Source organism: Dicentrarchus labrax, unplaced genomic scaffold (assembly GCF_905237075.1).
Source record: "Dicentrarchus labrax unplaced genomic scaffold, dlabrax2021, whole genome shotgun sequence".
NCBI classification, from domain to species: Eukaryota; Metazoa; Chordata; class Actinopteri; family Moronidae; genus Dicentrarchus; species Dicentrarchus labrax.
In genome coordinates this window covers 17,406,211-17,427,415 of record NW_026136713.1, presented here as the reverse complement: position 1 = coordinate 17,427,415, position 21,205 = coordinate 17,406,211, and the positions used below count along the sequence as shown (strand labels likewise).

Here is a 21,205-nt window from a genome sequence, read left to right as displayed (position 1 = left end):
CCTCGGCTCCGCTCCCGTCCCGACTCCAGGATGTCCGACAGCAACGCAAGTCCCACCGACCGGGTGATCAAATGTAGGCATGCCAAATCCTGCACGGCCAGTGAGAGCTACCCCTGTGCCAATAATTCTGCTGTAACTCATCGTTTATTTTCTTTCTGTTTGCATCCCTGTCGTTGCACCAGTGTGTCTTATTCGCACGTTTTTGTTTGTTTCTTTGTTTTCCAGTCCATCCTTTTTTTTTTTTATTACCATACCACCTTACAATAAAAGAAGCACCATTTGGCTGGCGAGTCACCATGCATGTGCCTCTGAACCTTTTAGGGGGAGGGAGGGGGTGGGGGTGAGGGGGGGGTATCCAGTACGATACGCCATAATCAGGGTCTTCCCTCGTTATTCTATTAGAATTCACCCCCTCACCGAGGCATTACCCCATTTTCTAACGGGGGGATGTCTCTCCCTCTATGTATAGCCAAAGCTATTGTGCGACACCCTGTGCTGCATGAGCTCCATTTACGCGCTCCACTCCTAGCGGTGGTTTCGTGTTACTGAATAATACCCTACAGAGACACAACCGAGAGAGTGATAGAGAGAGGAAAAAGCAGGGAGGGAGAGAGGGAGATGAGCATCTTGTTCCAATGAAACATCAAGCAGTGTGACGATGACAGCGAAAGGCAGACATAAAGGTAAATAAATGTTACGCATAACCTGCGATCTTTGGTGTTGTGTGGTTCTGCTGTGGATGTGGATGGTGTCACGGGATGATGTTGCATGTAAGCAACGATGTAAGGAGAGAGAGAGAGGGGGAGAGAGGGAGGGTAAGATGCTATGGGGGACTTGTCACTCGGAGACTCAAGGATTTTTGAGCTTTCTGTCTTAGTGTTTATATAGTGTGTCTGTGGCCGTGCGTAGTGGTGCCCCGGTGTTGGATGTGCCGACTGCCTCTATAGGTTGGCCTACATTTGCGATCTAGTTGTATTTTTCGCCGAATCTGAGCCAAAGTCAGGTAATCCAATGGTTTAAATGGCAGGTAGGCTGACAACTTTGCCAGGCCGAGTGCGCATCCTTGTACCTGTGAGTTTGGTTTTAATGATGTAGGCCTGTTAGATTAAATCAGGCTGATGTTTGCTGATGTGACGTTTAAAAAGCCACGAGTGCACAAGATGGATTTACGAGTCGTTTTAAGTCGACGTTTTCTCCGTAAGGCCTGAATGTCAGCGGGTGATTGTGCTTCTCCCGTGCGTATCGTTCTTCCACGTCTCCGTAAAGGTCTCCCTGGCTTCCCCCTCTTTATTTCCCCGAGTGTCAACTGAGAGACAAAATTGAGTTTAGGGATGCTGCGCTGCGTATCTGAGCCCATTGCCCGACGATGCTCATGCATACCGCCCTAATGGTGTAATTGCTTCACTGGATTATGGAATATTTAATGTGTTTATGAGAGTGTCTGTTTCAGCTTTACGCGTGGGCGGCTATAGGGGAGGCGAGGAGGGGCTCCGCTCGGGTTATGATCCGCGTAGCTTGCACAGATTGTCGTGCTTATCGGGTCACAACAAGGCTGTGTGCATGGCAGCGGCGCTTCCACGCACACAGCCTGTCACATGCGACGATGCCTGGCTGGCTGTCTCTCCCACTGGCTCCCCTTAATAAACTCTCAAGGTCTCTCTGCCGGAAGAAGCGGAGCTGACAGTTGGATGCGTCGCTCGGGCATGCCCCGGTATTCCGTGCGTGCGTCGTGCTCGGAAGGGGGTGGGGTGGGCTGGGGGCGCGGGGGCTTTTGCAGTTTTTGCACGTAGGTCTTCAAGACTGCATGTGCCTACAGTATGGCTGTGCCTGTATGTGTGTAACTACATGGATGCAGTTGTGCAGGGGCGGTACTAGGTAATGTGGATCCCCGGAGAAAAAAAAACGGACTGCAACCAGATTAACACCGAGCCCCCAATCCATCCATTAGTTATTTGCCTTTACCTCCAAATGAGTAGCTCCCCGCTCACATCTTCTTTTTACATCTTCATTTCTGTTTGCATGTGTGTTGTAGTGCAGCTGGGCCACCGGAGCTCAGCTGCCTCAACCCTGGGACAAACGAAGCGGCCTATATTCTCATGCATCATCCATCACACACAAACATAAATGCACCTTCTCTAACAAACATGCAGCAAAACAACACAGCAATTAATCAGTCAGGTAAGAATGATTTATTGTGCATGAAGCTGGAGAGGGATGGGGGCATCAGTCAAAGAGACGTCACTGCTGGCGGATGCACTGTGCCCGGTAGTTCCCCACGTTATGGATTTTAGTGATATTCAACGGAGAGAAGCGCACAGAGATGGAGCCAAAGGACAAAGCATACCGAGAGGAACGGGCAGAGAGGCAGAGAGTGTGGGGGCGAGGTGAGGGAGAGAGGGAAAGAGAGAATGTGACAAGGCCACGGAGGAGGTGAAGTAGCTGGAGCGAGAGAGAGGGAAGAGGGAGAAAGAGAAATACAAGGGAAGTAGTGTTTCACACTGTTGAGTGGCGGGACATCTTCGTCTGACTTAAACCAATGGACTCCTCACACTCTTTCCTGTCTGTCTGTCTGTCTGTCTGTGTGTGTGTGTGAGAGAGAGAGAGAGAGCGAGAGAGAGAGAGAAACAAGCAGGCTTCAGAGCCAAATTGTTAGAATGTGACTTTTACTTAAAAGTTAAGTTTAATAATTTTAAAGTAGTCTCCACCAAATGTTGCCCCTTTTTGAATATATATTTGTATAACAGAAGACTTACAAGATGGATCCTAATTCATCATTTGTAACACAGACAAAAGACATCCTGCTCATCAGTCTCTTTGTAGTGAACAGGAAGGAATCTTGGGTGACTCAATGTTATTTTCTAATAGACTGCCACATCATCTGCTACCAGAAAATACATACATACATGGAGGCTGGTACAGAAGCTCAGTTGGGCGTAATTTCATCTGTTTATTTTTCTAGAATACTGCGGTGAGGGTCAAAGCACGGTACATATAGACCCACTGAACAAGGTCAAAGCACGTGACTAGTGCTGAAAAGCTGAATTGACAAAGATGTTATCAATGACAATATTAAAGATCAATTCAACGTGTGAAATGTGTAACACTCCCTGTGGTTACATCTTCAGCAGCGGAGAAATAGAAAATACGGTGGAGTCTTGTGGGTGAACTTCTGTGAATTAACAGACACCAGCAACATGTGATACTTTCTAAACATGAAAACACAAACGTAATGCGCATTACTGATGATGTGTTCTAGTGCACAGCTTCTGCTTTATAGACCCTTTTTATGGCAGAAACACAGGTTTCTTTAATAACCTTATGATGGCTGCATTCCATATCATCTAGTTTTAGGGTCCTGCAGCGTGCATGGCTTACTTACAGAGCTTATTTGGTGTGAAAAGTGTCTATTAATAATGATAAATAAAAGTATCAAGCATTCTGTGGTTTCATACATTTGAGGACTAGCTGTTGTAAATCAAATACTTGAGACAAACAAGCATTACTTTGGGTTTGGGTAGCTAATGATGGACATACTGTATATTGTAATTTCTTACATTATTAAATGATTAGATGCTTGAAACCAGTTTACACATGGATACAAGTTGGCTTGATAAGATAAAATATCAAACATATTCAGTATATTGCAATCCAATAGCCCTTTCTCGTGGTGGATATTTTGACATGTCAAACACAGGTGTGACTAATAACATTAATCATAGCTGTGTTCCATTTAGCTGTTCCAGTGTCAGGGCCCTGGTAATGTGCATGCTGCCTCACTGTCATGGCCCGCTGGTTCACCTAAATGGAATAGCTGCATCATTAATGTTATTAGTTACACCTGCACTTCTCCTGGTGTGACAAGTCAAACTGCACAGTGTGAGAAAGGTCTATAGATCCTCAGAAATGACAATATTTGAATTAACACCTGTCTGTCAAAAAAGATACATAAAGATAGAATTTATTGCATCTGATATCACTTTCCCTTTTAATAAAACACTACACTCATTGAATGCTGACTGAGGCTTCTTAATGCAGTGCACATATAAACTAGGCCTAACTGCATGTTTTTACTGTTATCTTAGGTATGAAAATAAACATTTTAGTAATCCAACATTGGTGTTGGTTGATTTACTTCTGAAAACAAAACAAACAGGTTAAAGAAAAAAAGTATTTTCATTGTATTTTATGCTAATTTTGTTTGTCTCCATCTTTTAAACAGTTCAGGAGAGTTAAAGACTAACAAAGCATCCAGGTGCTACACTTTTAGGTTGTTTCCTGTCATATGATTATTATTATATAATATGATTACTCAGCATACTGTATAATCCTGCTGCCAAATGTCATATATCAGGTAGGGTGCCAATGAGCAAAAGCAGTTTGATAATTTCATGTATTCAAATAGCAAGCGTCGTTAAAATCCCTTGTTGAAAGAACAAATAACGTTTCAAGTTGCAAAGGTGTCATTTATCGGTTGTAAGCGGTGACCTTTTAAACCTATCATTGTATGTGTGAAGACCAAAGATGAGCGTAACCACATCCAATATGCACACATGCATGTCTGCATTCATGCATGCACAAACACACACACACACACACACACACACACACACACACACACACACCACCTCTGGCAAGGCTTGGGGCACACTGGGCATATTTCCCTTTAGTGTAACATGCTGTCCCATTCCCTCATGGTTCTGTCAGAGCCCTTTGTGGGTTGTGTGTGTGTGTGTGTGTGTGTGTGTGTGTGTGTGTGTGTGTGTGTGTGTGTGTGTGTGTGTGTGTGCATGTATGGGTGTGTGTTGGATTGTGGTGTTATCCTTGTGATCCAGGGGTCCCACCTTGACAGGGCTCTGTGGGTGTGCCCTGTGGGGAGGGTGGCAGGGCAAGGGCTATTTATAGAGAAGGTACTCCAGAGAGAGAGAGAGGGAGAGAGAGAGAGAGAGAAAGGGATTGTCTAATGAGGACAGGCTGTTAGGGGATGGGCCGTTGTTTCTGTTCGTGTGTGTCTGTGTGTGTGTGTGTGTGTCTGTGTACACAGATGGTCCTTCATGTGTGTAGTATGCATTAATTGAACGACTTCAAACACATCTTTAGCTGTCCCCCCACCACCACCACCGCCTTCAAAGACCCATGGATCTATGTTAGCTGATCTGGGTCAAAGATGGTAGATAAACACAGACACTCACACACATGCACACAATACGCATGTAAACAGTCGTATCTCTCTGCTCTCATACACCCCGATTTTTGCTCCCCCCCTCTCTCTCTCTTCTCATTCGCTGTTCTCATTCTTTCATCCCTCCGTTTTCCCCCCTCCTTCATTTATTCATGCAGTGACAGGCAGCGGGACAAAGTGATCTTGGGAGATGTGTGTGTGATCACTTTAGATGAGGTCCTGTAGAGGGCAACACATCTAACATAAAACACACACACACATATGGGCATGCCATCAACTCTGGTCGATGTCACTGGATGAACACCAGACAGATACAGTCTCGGCAGGCACAGTATTGCTCTGTAATGAGTTGATTCATAGGCTGCATGTAGCACATACAGGGCTGTTTATACTGTGATTGCTTTCCATGTACCAATTTTACCTTGTGCATTATTACAGTCTAACTTCTGGCATAGTTATTGCTCAGCACCAATGATGATTGTTTCTTTTTTTCAATGATCTGACAACCAGCTGATCGAGGAGCACAAATTTGCGCTGTTTTATACCTATTTAGTCATATTTTGATACACTTGGAGGACGGACACAAATGAGGACAGATGGATCACGGGTGACTTCTACAGTCATTTCTGCAATCTGTCTGTTCTCGCTCGCTGTCATTTCCTCCATCCTGCAGCAGCCTCTCTCATTGTGAATGGTGTCCCTGTGTTATTAAAAGTGATGAAATATCCCAATAATTAACTTTAGCCATTTGGGAGGATGCACACAATAACAAGATGATTCTGATCAGATTCTGCTCCAGTTAGGCTATTAGGCCAGCCCAAACAAATTTAGGAGATTTGGTTGAAAGCTATGTCATAGATTTTCTCTCAGGCTCCCCCTCACTGCACTGTGATGTGGAGATTTTTGGCTGAGCTGGCAGCTTTGGCGCTTAATAAATTCCACACCGGGGAGTTCAGCTATAGAGAGTGGGCCAGAAGACAAAAGCAGTACAAAGTACATAAGGAAGAAGCTGAAAATGCTTTCACCTCTTTACTCATCTTACATCCCTTGGTGCAACTCACCTCACACGCACGCAATGTATCGTGTGATTGGTTGCTTCAATGAATGGGACAATTCTGGGTGAATTAAAGCTTTTTTGCTCCACTTGCTTGCACTTCAGAAAGTGGCGTTCGCTGTGTTCGTCATCTGTACTCAGACGAGGGACAGCTTAGACTGTAGAGGAGGAAGTAAAGTTCCCTCGCAAGGTTAAAAACACTTGGCAGCATCACACAGTGTTAAAAATGCCTTAGAGCAGCATTTGAGAGAAATACTATCCACCATCACTTTACTCAAGAAGTGTGGCATTTGTTTTGGGCATTGTTCTGAGCTACTTTATGTCAAGCTAACACCATCTTTCCACTGCTGATATCTGTGTAGGACAAATGATGTTGAACTTACTCTGACACTATTTTTTCACTTTACATCCAGTATTTAAATTTATCTCAACGCACATTAATTAACATTTCTGTAAATGAGCCACTGTTAGCCACCCAGCTAATTTTCAACTGCGGTTCTTTGACAAGATAAAAGCCAAACCATTTGGTTTTTGCAAAATGTAAATTTACTGTTTATCCCGATCATGATGATGACGATGATTCCTGTTCTTCTCCCTCTTTAAAACCAATATTATTGGTGTTTAAATATGAACAATAAGAAATAGAAAATTAATAATTAATCCCATCTTTTACGTCACACCATGGAGGTTTTATCAGTTGACTGTGTTGCTAATTACAAACTCTTACCATCAGCTGATAAAATGCTTTCATGGTGTGTAGTGTTAGCGTTGCAACCATGACATGTGCCTTCTGGTCCTCCTGACAGGTGGGTCTGTAGGTGAATAATTTAGCTTGTGAACCGCTTGTCAACTTAAGACAGCATCTTAAGCTATAACAGCCCCTGTTTACACAGTTATGTTTTTAATGTAGCATCAGAGGCTGAAGGTTTTTGAATTCATCCTTAACAAAGGCTTATATTATTATTGTGCTAAAATAACTGTGTTATGTGCTCATGTGTATGTTGACCAAACATGTTAGAAGCCCATCAGTGACATCTCTCCGACAGGATGTGAATATGTTACTGAGATATCTGATGTTAGACCTTTTTAATGATGTCTTGGTTTGCCAACATCAGGCTACAAGTTAAATGAGATTTTGTGTAATGGTAAACATTCTCTCTGGAAGAACATTAGAACAATTTATTTAAATTAGTGTGAAGGTTTGGTGCTACAGAGGAAGATCTCTAGAGTCTGGCCAATATATTGTTCAGCGGATATTGGCCTTTGTGTATATATCAGTATTGTATCAGTATTGATTTATAAGTCATCAGATATATACCGATATGAAAACTGTTTTCTTTCAGGTACTGCAAAAATGCTTGTAGTTTTTAGCTATTTTTTGGGGGGGATTTATTCTTTATATTCTCAGACTTCTGAGTACCTTTGCCGAGTCATTATAGTGCAAACTATTTTCATTCCAGCTCATAAAATCTGTGAATTTTTACCCTCTAAAATCAGTATCAGTACCTGTCTCAAAAAAACAGTCGGGCTCTCGACAGTCACTCCTGCTGGGGTTAACTAGCTATGAAAGAAATCTTAGTGATGTAAACACAACCTAGTAATACTGTAGTGATACTATGTTGGAGTTTGTAAATGGAGGTAATGTCTGTGCCCTTTGCAGTTTAGAGACTACAAGGTTAAAGTTAATCTTGATGGACTTCTTTCAGGATGATGCCCACAGAAGTACTGTGTGAATTTGAGAGCATTACAATTTTACCAAAACAAAATTACATAACTCCATACTAAAGACCAGGATAAGGCATTAAAAGACTAATTTAAATATGAATACTAATAACAACAATACATATCTGTTTAGCATAATAATATCAGAGAGTAGCTGTTCACCATACAGTAGATTATTAAAAGTGATGAAAAAGTTTCCCTGGCTTGGTGGATGAAGTGGCTTTGCTGAACAATTGTTGCAAAAAAAAAAAAAAAAAAAACAGTAAACCCCTGCTGCTTGTTTTCTTGCTGCATAGCTTGCGTCATTGCTCGTGCACCAAGAAACTAGACTTGTGATAGATCTCTGGTCTCACACAATGACCACAAGTAGGTTGGTTGCACCAGACCACTTGAAGCTATACTCTATAGACTATAGAATCGTCATGGGTGCAATTTGTTCTGCACAAGCTCAAGAACAAAATGTGTACAGACTCTGTTCCTGTTGTTCCTTTCCAAATGACACATAATGATTATTTGGTAGCAACAAAAACATTATGTTTTTCATACAGATTTTTAAAAGTGATTTTCAGCTGCAAAGTCCTTCTATTTAAAGTGATAAAGCCTGTTCAGGTAGTCACTGAAGTTGTCGTCTTTTGTGATGTAAATGTTTATTTGCTTCCTGGTTATTAGGAGCTCCAGCTTTGTTTGCCTAAAAATGCCAAATTTTCACTTTCTTATGGTAGACTTGCTCCAAATTGACTTATCAATGAAGTCCTTTACAAAATCGCTTAATAACAAACCAGCATGTTACAAAGGCTCAATTAGAATAGAAGGAAAACAAAAGGCTTCCACCTTTTTTAATTGAGGCCAGTGCAATGTTTGTGTGCTTTTGTAATCATGGATTTTTAGCCACATTAGCAGCATGGCTTTTTCTCTGTGGTCTGCTCCACTTTATGCACAGTGAAATATTTCGAGTACTGGATGGATTGCCATTAAAATCTTGTACAGATGATGTATCCTAATGACTTAAGTGATCCCTGAAATTTCCTCAAATCCCGTCAAAATAACTCAAATACTTTAGTTTATGTCCAAATACATGGAAAAAATGGACTTTGTGTTTAGTGCAAATTAGTAAATGTTTGCTAACACACCAAATAAATGTTCTACTTTATCGATCTCCTTTATTATCTTTTGTAAAAAAAAAAGTCTATCCAGAGTATTCCATGAATAAGATACAAATACATGAACCAGGCAGATGGCCCACAAACTGGTTAACATGTGATGATCAGTTGTACTACTGAATGCATATACTGTAGATTATAAATGTGGGTGCTGTACTAAATTTAAATGCATTTCTTGTGCAATAATTATGTGCTCCAGGCCTACAAATTCTGATGCATAATGCAGAAAGCCTTTCATTATTATTAGTGAAAATCCTTATTTTTGCTAACAAAATGGCTTTGAGGAAGAAAAATCTGTACCAACGTGTTTCACAAATTCATATCAGAATTGCATTATTAAATCCAGATGTGGTTTCTTGATCATTTACAGCTCTAAACCACAGACAGCTTTCAGTCTTCAACATTCCCACATGTGCTCAAACCTATCAGGTTTGTCTGAAATCTAGCAGTATTTCCCTCAAATTGTGCTCTCATCCAGTGGTCAGTTGTCAGGTGCAAAACACCTTCTTGGTTTGACTGTGTTGGTACTGAACCTCTCCTCTCTCCATTCCCTAACTGCCAAGTATAGTTTTCCCAAGTATAGTTCTTTCCCCAAGCATGGTGTCTCTGCTGCTCTCCACTCTCTCATACCTGCCCTACTTTCACACCGCTCACACAATTTACAAGTTTCACACTCCTTCCCTCTTTCTTTCTCTCTCTCTCTCTCTCTCTCTCTGTCTCTTTCACACACACACCAGAAGCCTCAGTTTTACCTCAAACCAGAAATATACATGCACACATTGAGTTCATGTACATATTAAAAGCTTCAAAAGATTACTGTTTTTTTTCTACTATGCATGTAGCTTTTTGTGACTTGTACCAGCATTATTACAGTACAGCACACTAGTGGTGCAGTAGTACAAGACAGTACATTACAGTACAATAAAAAGAGCTTTAGCCACACACTGACGGAGCTCTGTTGTTTCCTTCTATAAATAAATATGAAGTCACACAAATGCCAACATGCATGAGTAATTCTTTTTCTGGCTTATGTTCTCTGACAACCTGGGGGCACACAAACCTTTTAAAATATCAATCAGTCCTAACCTGAAAGGCAAAACTGGTTTTAACATGTAGATCCGCTGTCCTCAGTCGATGGAAAACAGACCCTTCAGCTTGGCAGCTCGTGGTGTCCTGGGATGTCTCAGGGAGCTGTTGTGTGTTGTATTCAGTCTAAAGGTGTGCCAAAGTGTGTTTGTGGCTAACCTATGGACCACCGGGGTGCAATTAGATACTTGAGGGTGACTAAATATGCATTCCGGTGTGTTTCTGTGTGTGCCAGAAGGCTTAGTGGATCCTGAAATGGGTTTTGGTGAAGGTGCCCTGAGATGTTCTGGTGTGTCTGCATGCTTAAAGAGCTCATGGGATTCTTTAGTGTGATCCAGAACAAAAGGTTTAATACAAATTCCCCCTTTTTTCCATTTGAGATCCAAATGGCTAGATGGTTCTTTAGTCTGGAAATAGCTCAAAACCAGAGCAACTGTAACTACATGGTTTGTCAGAAGCAATTTCCATCAAATTTGGGGTAAAATCCTCATAATTACACATAAAGTGTTAATTTAAGTTGATCGTATCTGATTTGTCCAATGTTTTTCATGCCGCTCCTGCTGGTTCATTTAGCAATACTGGCTAAACATTGTTGTTTCAGTGGTGATTACATAAAACCATTCACTGCAGTGTGGTTTCATGTGGTCGTTGAACTACTTTTAATGTAAAACAAAAAATAAAATGTGAGCATCACGTTAAAATGTAATGGTGGACATCAGTGTGAAAGCTCACTGAAGAGACTGTGGCCTGTTACAGCGACAGGAAGAGAGGGAATCAGCAAGAGAGAAAGAGGAGTGAAAAATTAAAAAAAAAACAGAGAAGGGGCAAGAGGAGAGAGTGCAAAACAGAGACAAAGTGACAGAGTGAAAGTGTGTGTGTGTGTGTGTGTGTGTGTGTGTGTAGAGAGAGAGAGAGAGAGAGAGAGAGAGAGAGAGAGAGAGAGAGAGAGAGAGAGAGGGAGAGCCAGGCCTAGTTTTTAGTTTGTGATCTAGGCCATTATCTGTGTTAGCACTGGTGGGGCTCCAACAGGCTCTGTGGATCCTGCATAACAATACCTTTTATGAGCTTGTATGTGTGTGTGTAGCACTGTAGGTTCACACACACATACTGTATGCAATCATGCGTGTTAACGCCATTGTGCCATACATGATCTACGCATGCGCCCCTTCGCCTCTGCCTTTTGTTTCTTGCCACTGAGTTTGTTCCCGTTTGTTAAGACCGCTCGTGTGTGTATGTGTCTGCATTGGGTCGAGTGTGTCTTCGTATGTGTGTATGTGACTCCTCACGTGCAGCTGTGCGCTCTTGCTGTATCACCCCCGTCGTCAGTCAACCCCCCTCTCCAGTAGCGCCCTGGGGGCCTTCATTATGTAAGAAAGACATTACTGCAGAACAGAGGCAGAGAGACATTACTGCAGAACAGAGGCAGGCAGCCCTGATAACTCTGGCAGCCCCAGCTTCAGTACAATCCACCTAGGCCTACATAACACATGCACACACACACGCACACACATACAGTCAAAGCCTGCAGCAGGGGTGTGATCAGGATAATGGTGAGGACTGTGGGCTTCTGATGTTTGTGAGCAAATTCGTTGATGAAAACAGGAAATATCAATAAATCATGTTCTGCATTATAATAAATATTCTTTTCTTCTGCATCAACTTTTCTCATCCATCCATTATGTAACTCACCTCCATCCATTCACACATTCAATCTGTCCTCCATCATTGACTCTCCTCTGTCTCCGTCTCTCTCTACACCTTCTTCACACTTCCATCTCCTCCCTGTCCAGCGGTCCCCTTCCCCCTGGCCCACCGGCTTACCATGAAGGAGGTGTTTGACGCCGAAGGCCGGCCGCGGGTGGACCTACTCAAAGCTCACCTCACCAAGGAGGGCCGGCTGGAGGAGGCCGTGGCCCTGCGCATCATCGATGAGGGTGCCGCCATCCTGCGCCAGGAGCGCACTATGTTGGATATAGAGGCGCCAGTCACGGGTATGATATAGTGATGAAGAATGGAGGAGTGTGAATTAGTCTGTAATTCAGTGAAGAATTACAGTACTGTTAGTAGAAAAAAGAAAAAAGTAGGAAAGCTAAACCTAATATAAGTTAAAGGAAATATGTGTATTTGCTTTGTTGCGAAGCTTTAGAGGAGAAGATTGATACTACTCTGGTGTCTGTATGGTAAATATGACTGCAACCAGTGACCACTTAGCTTATTTTAGCATAAAGAATGGAAACGGGGAAACAGCTAGCTCACTAACTAATGTTTATATCTTCTTTGTTCAATTTATGCAAAAAAACTAAATGTAAAAACAGAATTTTGCTGTTTTGGGGCTATGTGCTGGACTATGTATCGGCCAGAAGCGGTACATTTCTGGAGTCTCTGCTAGTTGCCTGGCAACTACTCCTGGCCAAGAAACAGTCCGGTACCTAGCCCCCGTAAAATGGCTAATTGCCGTTTTTTACACTTCAGTTTTTGTACAGATTAAACAAACCAATTAGCATTACTGGTTCTGGTACGCAGACTTTGTTAGACACAACCAGGCTAGCTGTTTCACAGTGTTTCCAGTCTTTATGCTAAGCTAAATAACCAGCTGCTGGCTCTAGCTTCATATTCACCATACAGATAGGAGAGCGGAGTCAATCTTCCCATTTACCCATCAGCAAGAAAGTGAAAGAGCATTTTTTTCTAAATGTAAAGCTATTCCCATTGGGACCGTTGGCACTAAAAAAAAAAAGCTACGAGTGTGTTAATGTGTGTGCAGGAGTGACAAGCAAATAGATCACACACTTTCAACAGTGAGGACACAGATAGCAACAGTCAAACAGAGAGATAGGGAGACAAAGGAATGGAGGTGTGGAGTAAAAGGCAGAAAGATCAGTAATTATGTATTAATCAGATTCCATTCGTCGATTCATTAATCTGCCATATGTATCTGCCACCCTTTTAATATGAACGGTTGTTCGGTCGCACTTCACTGAGAGAACCAATTGGCACTTATGCACCTCACAATAGCGGGTGCTAGCTTTGGTAATATCTGCATGTATTGCCTTGCCAGGGATATGGTATGAAGGGGGAGGAGGGGGAGATTGAGATCGATGAAGAACAAAATGGAAAACAAGTTTCTGAGACGATGACACAGAAGACAGACAAGCAGACAAGCAGGCAGGCAGACTCAGACACTCTCAACCTATTGACACTGCTTGGTTAATGTACCTGTGTATCTATTGTGTGTGTGTGTGTGTGTGTGTGTGTGTGTGTGTGTGTGTGTGTGTGTGTGTGTGTGCGCTTATGCAAATGTGAGCAGTGAGATAATTCTGTGTGGGTTGTTGTGCCCACGCAGTGTGGGAACATCGCTTGGCTTTCACAGGTACAGATCCCCGGGGACGAGGACAGATAGACAGGCAGATGGAGAGACAGTCGATCATAAGCAGCTTAGTGCAGAGGTTCTCAAACCCGCTCATTCCCAATGAGAAACATATTGATCCACGTTTCCAAGTTTCTCCGCTTCTGCAGATTTTGACCTAGAAACACCCACCTGAGTTAGCTATGATTAGAAATAGCATTTGGATTTCAGAGTTAAATCTACAGAAAAAATAGTGCATGTTCTTGTAGGGAGGGCTTTAAGAAAATGTAATGTCGAGCAGATATTCAGAAGAGTTTAGCACTTTGATGGAGTCTCTCTGGAAATGCTCAAAGATAGACCGACTAGTGACCAGACAGGCAGGTGGATGGCTGAAATTTGAACTGACAGGCTTTTAGGGTGTCACATGAAGACTTCTGGGAAAGTACGGAGGCAGGTCTGAGTAGGCAGACAGATACAGCTCAATTTCACTCATACCATTTTGCTTTCCCAATTCCCAGTTCAAATTAAAACGAATGTTTTGGAGAAGACACAAAAAAAGACATTAACATGGCAAGCAGATGGAGAGACAGACAGACGTAGACGGCCAGGCAGATGCAAAATGGCCATCGTAAAATGGCTGCAGAGGGGAACTATGACATCAACTAAAAGTGAAAGGAGAGGCCAGACAGATGGTGAGGGAGGCGGACTGGAGGATGTATGCTGGCAGATCATACAGACAGACAGTCTTTCAAAAAATGAAGTGTTCAGCATGTGATGCCTGGTCTAAATTAGATCCAATACTCCTGGATGTGACTTGGAACAAATCTGTTGGAAACACAGCCATTGAAATGTTTATAGAATCAGACCGTATGAATGTCTCGATCAGGAAAGCTTGATGTCAAAAGTCTGATTGCTGTAGATGTAAAGTTAGTCACAAAGGTAAGTTTTGTGCATCATGATTTAGAGCACAACAGTAAGTAATAGTATATATTAGGGTTACAATTAGCTGTCAAAAAAGTACTTTCTTGTACTTGATGATTGTGAAAAATCGAGAGCCCTGAGGCCAAGGTGACATATTCAAATAGCTTATTTTTAAGAAATTCAGTATAATATCATATGAGTAAAAGAAAGTCAGCAAATTGACACATGAGAAGCTGGAACCAGCAAATGTCTTTTCTGTTTTGCTTGAAAATTGACAAAGATAATATCAATAATAAAATACGGTATTCAGCTTATCAGTGTTTCAGGTCTAAACATATCAATATATATAGACACTAAATGTGAGAGGGCCTACCACACAGCCCACATTTTTAGATTAATTGCAGCTGTTTTGCAACACAGTAATCCAGTAGCGACCTAATTTATTAATATAATATTTCAATATCGATCTACCTCCCTACTATGTGCTACAATTCCAAGTGGATCTTTGATTGTCAGGTTTTGCTCAAGGTAACTATGGTGCAACTGATTTTAGCGTCTGATTTAGTAACAAGTTAACTAGCAGTTAATAAGCCTCTAGTGTCGACTTTAATTTTTATTTCGTTTTCCTTTATTAATGATTTTGGTCAGACATTTACATTGAAATAATTGTTCCATTTTTACAGTTACATTAATGATGTATAATATGTCTTCTTTCAGAGTCTTTTTCTTGTTTAGTTTTTTTAAACTACTGACAGACAACAAACAAATCGGCAGTCCAGCAACAAAATTCAAATCCAGCCACACAATGAACACAAATTAGAGGACAATTAAAAAAAACTAAACACTAGGACGTCTACATAACACAATCATCACGTATCTGGTCCACATACACATTATTTCGTCACTTTCGTCAAGCTTTTATATCCGACAACTGGGCCTGGAATAGTTCATTATATAGATCTTCTATCCATGCTTTAAATGTGTAAAAGGTTTCCAGCGGCGTAGAGTTATCCTACTCCCTGTTATCGAAGCTAATGGAATGATTTCTGTCGTTTTGACATTTTAACATTGCCTGTTAGTAATCCCAAGAGACATAATGTTGGATTTATCATCAAGTATATTCCAAACATCTCATTCAAGAAATAATTAATTTCATCCCACATGCTGTCTGTTTTGTCAGATTCGTGTAACATATGCACCGGGGTTCCCACCTTTCTATTACTAGTGTGTTTCTATCCTGACAGATAGTATTTAAATAGAGACTTCAAAATGATCGCAATAGATTCTTTCATGAGGATTTTTGTATCACTTGTTTCCTGTTTGTTTTGTTTTTTTCATTAGGCAGATGAGTGATGTTTCTAGATCAGCAGACAGGACAGATATACCTCTGCAGATGCAAATCAGGCCATATGGAGCTACTGAAGCAAAGATGGTCCCAGATTTCTTAACTGAATTGTGGAAGCTTAACATGTGGCAGCTGAAAACTGTTATCTCTATAAGGCTAACATTGCTGTGTGCTGTCTTCCACAGTGTGTGGAGATATTCATGGCCAGTTCTTCGACCTGATGAAATTGTTTGAAGTGGGAGGTTCTCCTGCCAACACGCGCTACCTCTTCCTGGGGGACTATGTGGACAGGGGCTACTTCAGTATCGAGGTGAGAAAGAACACTTTATCACATAGTTTAATGTGTCATATCAATATGTCTACATGTTACTGGGTGTGTATTCACTCAGAAATCTTCACTGTATTGTGTATAATCATATAAGCTTACGACTAAATCAATTACTTTTATTGTGTATATTGCCCTGAAACATATTTACACTTTCAAAGAGCAAGGTTTATTTTACTACTGAAGTATACAGTTACAACACTGTGTTGTATTTAATGTATTATAAATGTACAAAAGGTACTTGAGATTAGCACAGACACACCACAATGTGTGTCTGAGAATATACACATACTGTACCAAGGTTAGGTAATTTAAAATTCATGGATGATTCAAGGTCAGTAATCACAAAGAAGAGTAAGCTATAATATGCCGCTTCCTGAAATATGTATGGAAAGTGAGTGGAGATAGTATATCCAGATGGCTGTTTTGACGTCTGACTCTTTAAAACAGACCTGAGTGCAATAAAGTATTTTTGTGATTACTTTGTCTTGGCACAAATGCATCACAGACCAGGAGTGTGACTTGAATCCATAATGGTACAGGGACATTGAAAGTGAATGTCTTAGCTTGCTGAGCCACTTACCGAGCATGGCGTAAGGGATATATCATTGGCATGGAGTGAGTTTGGAGGGGACGGAGCAATATTTAGGCCACCTTGCTAACACACTTCAAGGGCACATAGACAGGGGAGTTAATGTAGAGCAGGGATGATACTGTGTAAAGGTTAGAAATCACCCTCTGATCCATTTGTAGAGTTAAAGCGACAACATACGTGTTGGAGGCTTTTTATATTGTAAAATATGTCAGACAGCTGTTTTTTTTCAATACATTTTCTTCCTGTTAACTCAACCAGCACAATCTTATTTAGGATAATTCTTGTCAAAATCCCGTTTTTTTTTTTTTTTTTTTTTAATCTTCAAACCGGGGTATGGATCAATTTGCTTTCAGTGCAATTAATTTGGGCAGTGGATTCCTAGTAACGGCTCCATCATGACTCTTTGTGTCTCACTTTGAATTTCCAGTTTGAATTTAATGAGGGGAACTGAAAGTAAAATGACTTCAGCTCTGCCTCATAATTACTTACTAGCAATAATGTGCAAAGCAAACGTTGTTTTCATTGCAGTGTGTGGTTTAAAGCAATAGTTCGACTTTTTGGGAAGTCCACTTATTTGCTTTCTTTTCGAGAGTCAGAGAAGAAAAATGATATCACACTCATGTTAAATATGAAAGTGGTTTTTCAGCCAGGAGTGTGGACTTGGATCACACATTTAATGACTCGACTTGATTAAATCAAAAATGTCTTGCAACTCAGCATGGACTTTAACACCAATGACTCATAACTTCAGTTGGACTTGAGGCTTTTGACTTGAAAAATTATGATATCTTTCCCCAAACTAAAAGATTAAAAGGTATGTTGTTTAAAAAGTGTGCCATTTCCTAAAACTACTAATGTCAGCAATATTCCCATCAGGTCCACACCTAATTCCCCAGATCCACTTTATCTGAACTGAGCATTTAGTGACCACTTGTCGGAAAAAAAGATCTGTTATTAAAATGGCATTCAATTTGGTGAAGAGCGCATTATGACTTGTTTAGGACTCGAAACTCAAAGTTTATGGGATTTGAGTGCAAAGAGACTTACTTGTGACTCTCAAAACACTGACTTGTTCCCACGTCTGGCTGCAGCACCTTTAAACACATTATCGTTTAATCCATGCAAAAATGGAAGCTTAAAATGACAAATTGGGATTTGCTATTTGCTTAGCTACGCATAAAGACTGGAGGCAGGTGGAAACAGCTAGCCTGACTCTGTCCAGATTAAAAAGAACTACATCTACTGTGCTGGTATTACTCTCTTTTCAGTCTGACCATATAACAAAATCCATATATTTTTAGAATAGTACCATATACAGTAAATATGTCATTGTTACTATATAGTATTACGCTGCAACTACTTATCATATTGCATTATAAATGTACCCAAACCTGAAGCTGCTTTCTCTAACCAGTTTTTATCCTTTCTATTCCCTGGTGAACCTTTAGTGTGTGTTATACCTGTGGTCACTGAAAATCCTCTACCCAAAGACGCTCTTTCTTCTACGGGGAAACCATGAATGTAGACATCTGACAGAATATTTCACCTTCAAACAAGAATGTGAGTAGCTCTTGTGATTCCTCCAAATATGATCTGCTCCTTTTCTCTCTCTATCTTTGTGTCAGTGTCTCTTTCACCCTTCACATTTCTGTTGCTCTTCCCTCATCCCATCCGACTCCTTCAAATTATATCAAGAACCCTGAAACCCCAGTAAAGGGATCTTATACCTACATCATATGGCCTAATGCTACATGATGTTAGACTGAAGCTACTTGATAATATACAAATGATAAGGGAATAAGTTCAAGCTAACATAACTTTGTTTAGCTGCTTAACTTACATGAATGGAAAAGCAAGACAGATTTATGCTTGAATGAAAAGTATGTTTCACTTTCCATTTTACAAGAGAAAAAGCTTTTATGATGAGGACTTACTGATGTGTTTGGCAGTTACAATGCGCAGACAACGAAGTTTAGGTTGGGGTTGCTTGAGTGTTAAAGGAGTTAAACTTACCCAATTCCAGTTGAGCAGGACAGAACGACCATAATGTTAAAGTTAGCCACATATAACCTAATAGCAGACAGGACAAGCTTTCAGACCAAGGCCCCAGGAAGAGCACCAGGGTTTGAAACTGTGTAACGACTGCAGTGCCCTTGTGTGATTCACAGGGGCCCCAAAGGTTACATTGTGACAGGATAGATGTAAAACAGTGGATGCATTTTTTTAAGTGTCACCATCCAAAATGACTTGTTTCACTATCAGAATTTGATCCATTTAGTCCAGCAACATTTGAAAAGTCAGGGCCAGAGTCAAAGAAGAGCCACACGATTAAGTAATGTTATCCACATTCAGGTTAGCGGAGGGCTGACTAGCCGGAATTTAGCAGCTTGGCCAGCGCAAGTCTCCTGTGCGCTTGCTAATTGGCCCCACAATGCACAAGCTCTGGGTAATTTTATACCCAAAATTGAACACCTTTGGCTTAATACACCACTAAGCAGTTTTCATAGCACCGCCTCCAACCCTGTATCCAGTTCTCCCTGTTTAATACAGTGGAGAAAGACTACTCAGTGGATGTGCTAGTTGTGAACAGAGCTTTTTTAAACGTAACCTGTAACTTCTCTTTGTCCTTGAAAGCAACTCTCGGTAACTACTGTACTACATACCTTAGAGCAGAAAAATACACATTCCTTATACTTTTGCTCTTGTATTTTTGGTTTTTGTAAGGCCAAAATAATTACACCACCCTCCAAACACTGTCACTCTTACTATTGCCCCATGCGCAGCGCGTCAACGTGTGCAGAAATTCAAAGCTCAGCAGGTCCGCCATGCCGAGTTACAGTTAGGATCAGACAATATGCTGCTCGAGGAAGGAGGTTTAGCGAACAGTTGCTTGTTACAGATTAATTTTTTCTTTTTCAACTGATGATTTCAGCTATAAAGTTATGTATTTTCTGCCAGATGTCTTCCTCCCCCTCAAGGTTCCTCCCCCCTCTATCCCTCCAGGTTGCATCCTCCCTCCTTCACCGTGCTCCACTCCATCCCTCCTCTGCTCCTTCTCCTTATTTCCTTTTTCTCTCCCTCTATCCTCCATCTTTTCTTCCCTCCCCCAGTCTCTCTCTGTCTCTCTCTGACTCTCCTCGCGTCCTGTCCGAGAGTGGGTGATTAGCAGCAAATTAATTTGGCCCTTAATGATTGGCTCAGGGACCTACTCCTCAGCGTCTGATTGGCCAAGGGACAAGGAAGCTAATTTCCCCTGATGCTCGTGGCGAATAGTGGTCGCCCTCAATTACCATCTGCTGTATGTGTGCGTATGTATGTGTGTGTATGTGTGTACCACAAGTGTGTGCAAGTGTATGTACTATGACTGTATGCGTGTGCAAGAGGGCCTTCATAAATGTTTAAGAGTCTGTGTGTGGAAGGAGCTGAAAACTGGTGGACTAGCAATAATGAGCTCTTGCTCTACACAAGGCAGATGGAGAGGTTGACAAACACACTCCTGTCACACACACATGCGAACACATACACACACAAATGTTGGCTACTGTGCACTAGTACTCCACAATACTGGCTTTGATTTGTGTACGTGACGTTCTCATGTCCTCACGCTCTACCTTCTCCTTCCCATCTCTCTTTCCTCGTCATCTCCTCTCCTTCCTCTCTTCCTCTTGCCGCTCTTAACCTCTCCTCCTTCTCCTGTCTCCTCCCATCAATCTCTCTCCTCTCTTTATGAAATTGTCATTCTCCTTTTCTCTCCTCCCTGCTCGCTCTCGCTCCAAAAATCCACCCTTCTCTCTTCTTTCTTCCTCTTCTATCTCTCTCCTCCGATCTCCTTTCAGCTATTTTAATCCTGTGATATTGTTTTGTGTCAGATGTATTGTTACGCCCATGTGTGAAATGTACTTTAAAGATGCTGCGTGTTGGATGTCTTTATTGATATCGCTGCCAAATCAAAGAGTTTTTCATGAAGCAAAAATTCAGCCTCACAGTGAAGCCTCCACGCTGCTTCATGCTATTATTTGGGTCAGATTTTGTTCACTGGACTTGTGCTTTACACTGAAATTTTAAGCCTTTTTTCACCAATGTGTGTATTTAACGTACATTTCTTCTTCTTCTCGGAAGTGGCATTTCAAAATCATCAGAGATGAGAGAAACAGGTCATATGGGAGCGCTGGAGAAGAGATGGCCACATAAATTAATAACATGTTATGTGAAAATTCTACATGTTACTGCCTTTACACCACAAGTGAACTAAATTATGTTTTTAAAGGAACCGTACAAGTCTGTTTGAAGCCTTTAGATAACCGAGTTCTTAAGATCCGTCCATGTAAAAGCTCCGTGTTTGTTTGTTCTCTGCGTTCCTTGTTGCAGTGTGTTTGTGTGCGATATGTAACACTCCAAGTGACAGGGACTGACTGTACGTTTTGTGGGGATGGTGGTTGTTCAAAGCATGTCAAAACACACTCAGGCGCTTC

General features: G+C 41.4%; 1 protein-coding gene across 1 annotated transcript in view; it reads left to right on the top strand.

Annotated features, from left to right (window-relative positions):
- ppp3cb (protein phosphatase 3, catalytic subunit, beta isozyme) overlaps positions 1-21,205 on the top strand; it is a 36,254-nt gene continuing 15,049 nt past the window's right edge. The window contains 4 exon segments of the mRNA XM_051419561.1: positions 1-73; positions 11,992-12,192; positions 15,999-16,123; positions 18,182-18,293. Coding sequence (XP_051275521.1) covers positions 31-73; positions 11,992-12,192; positions 15,999-16,123; positions 18,182-18,293 — 481 coding nt within the window. The 5' untranslated portion in view covers positions 1-30.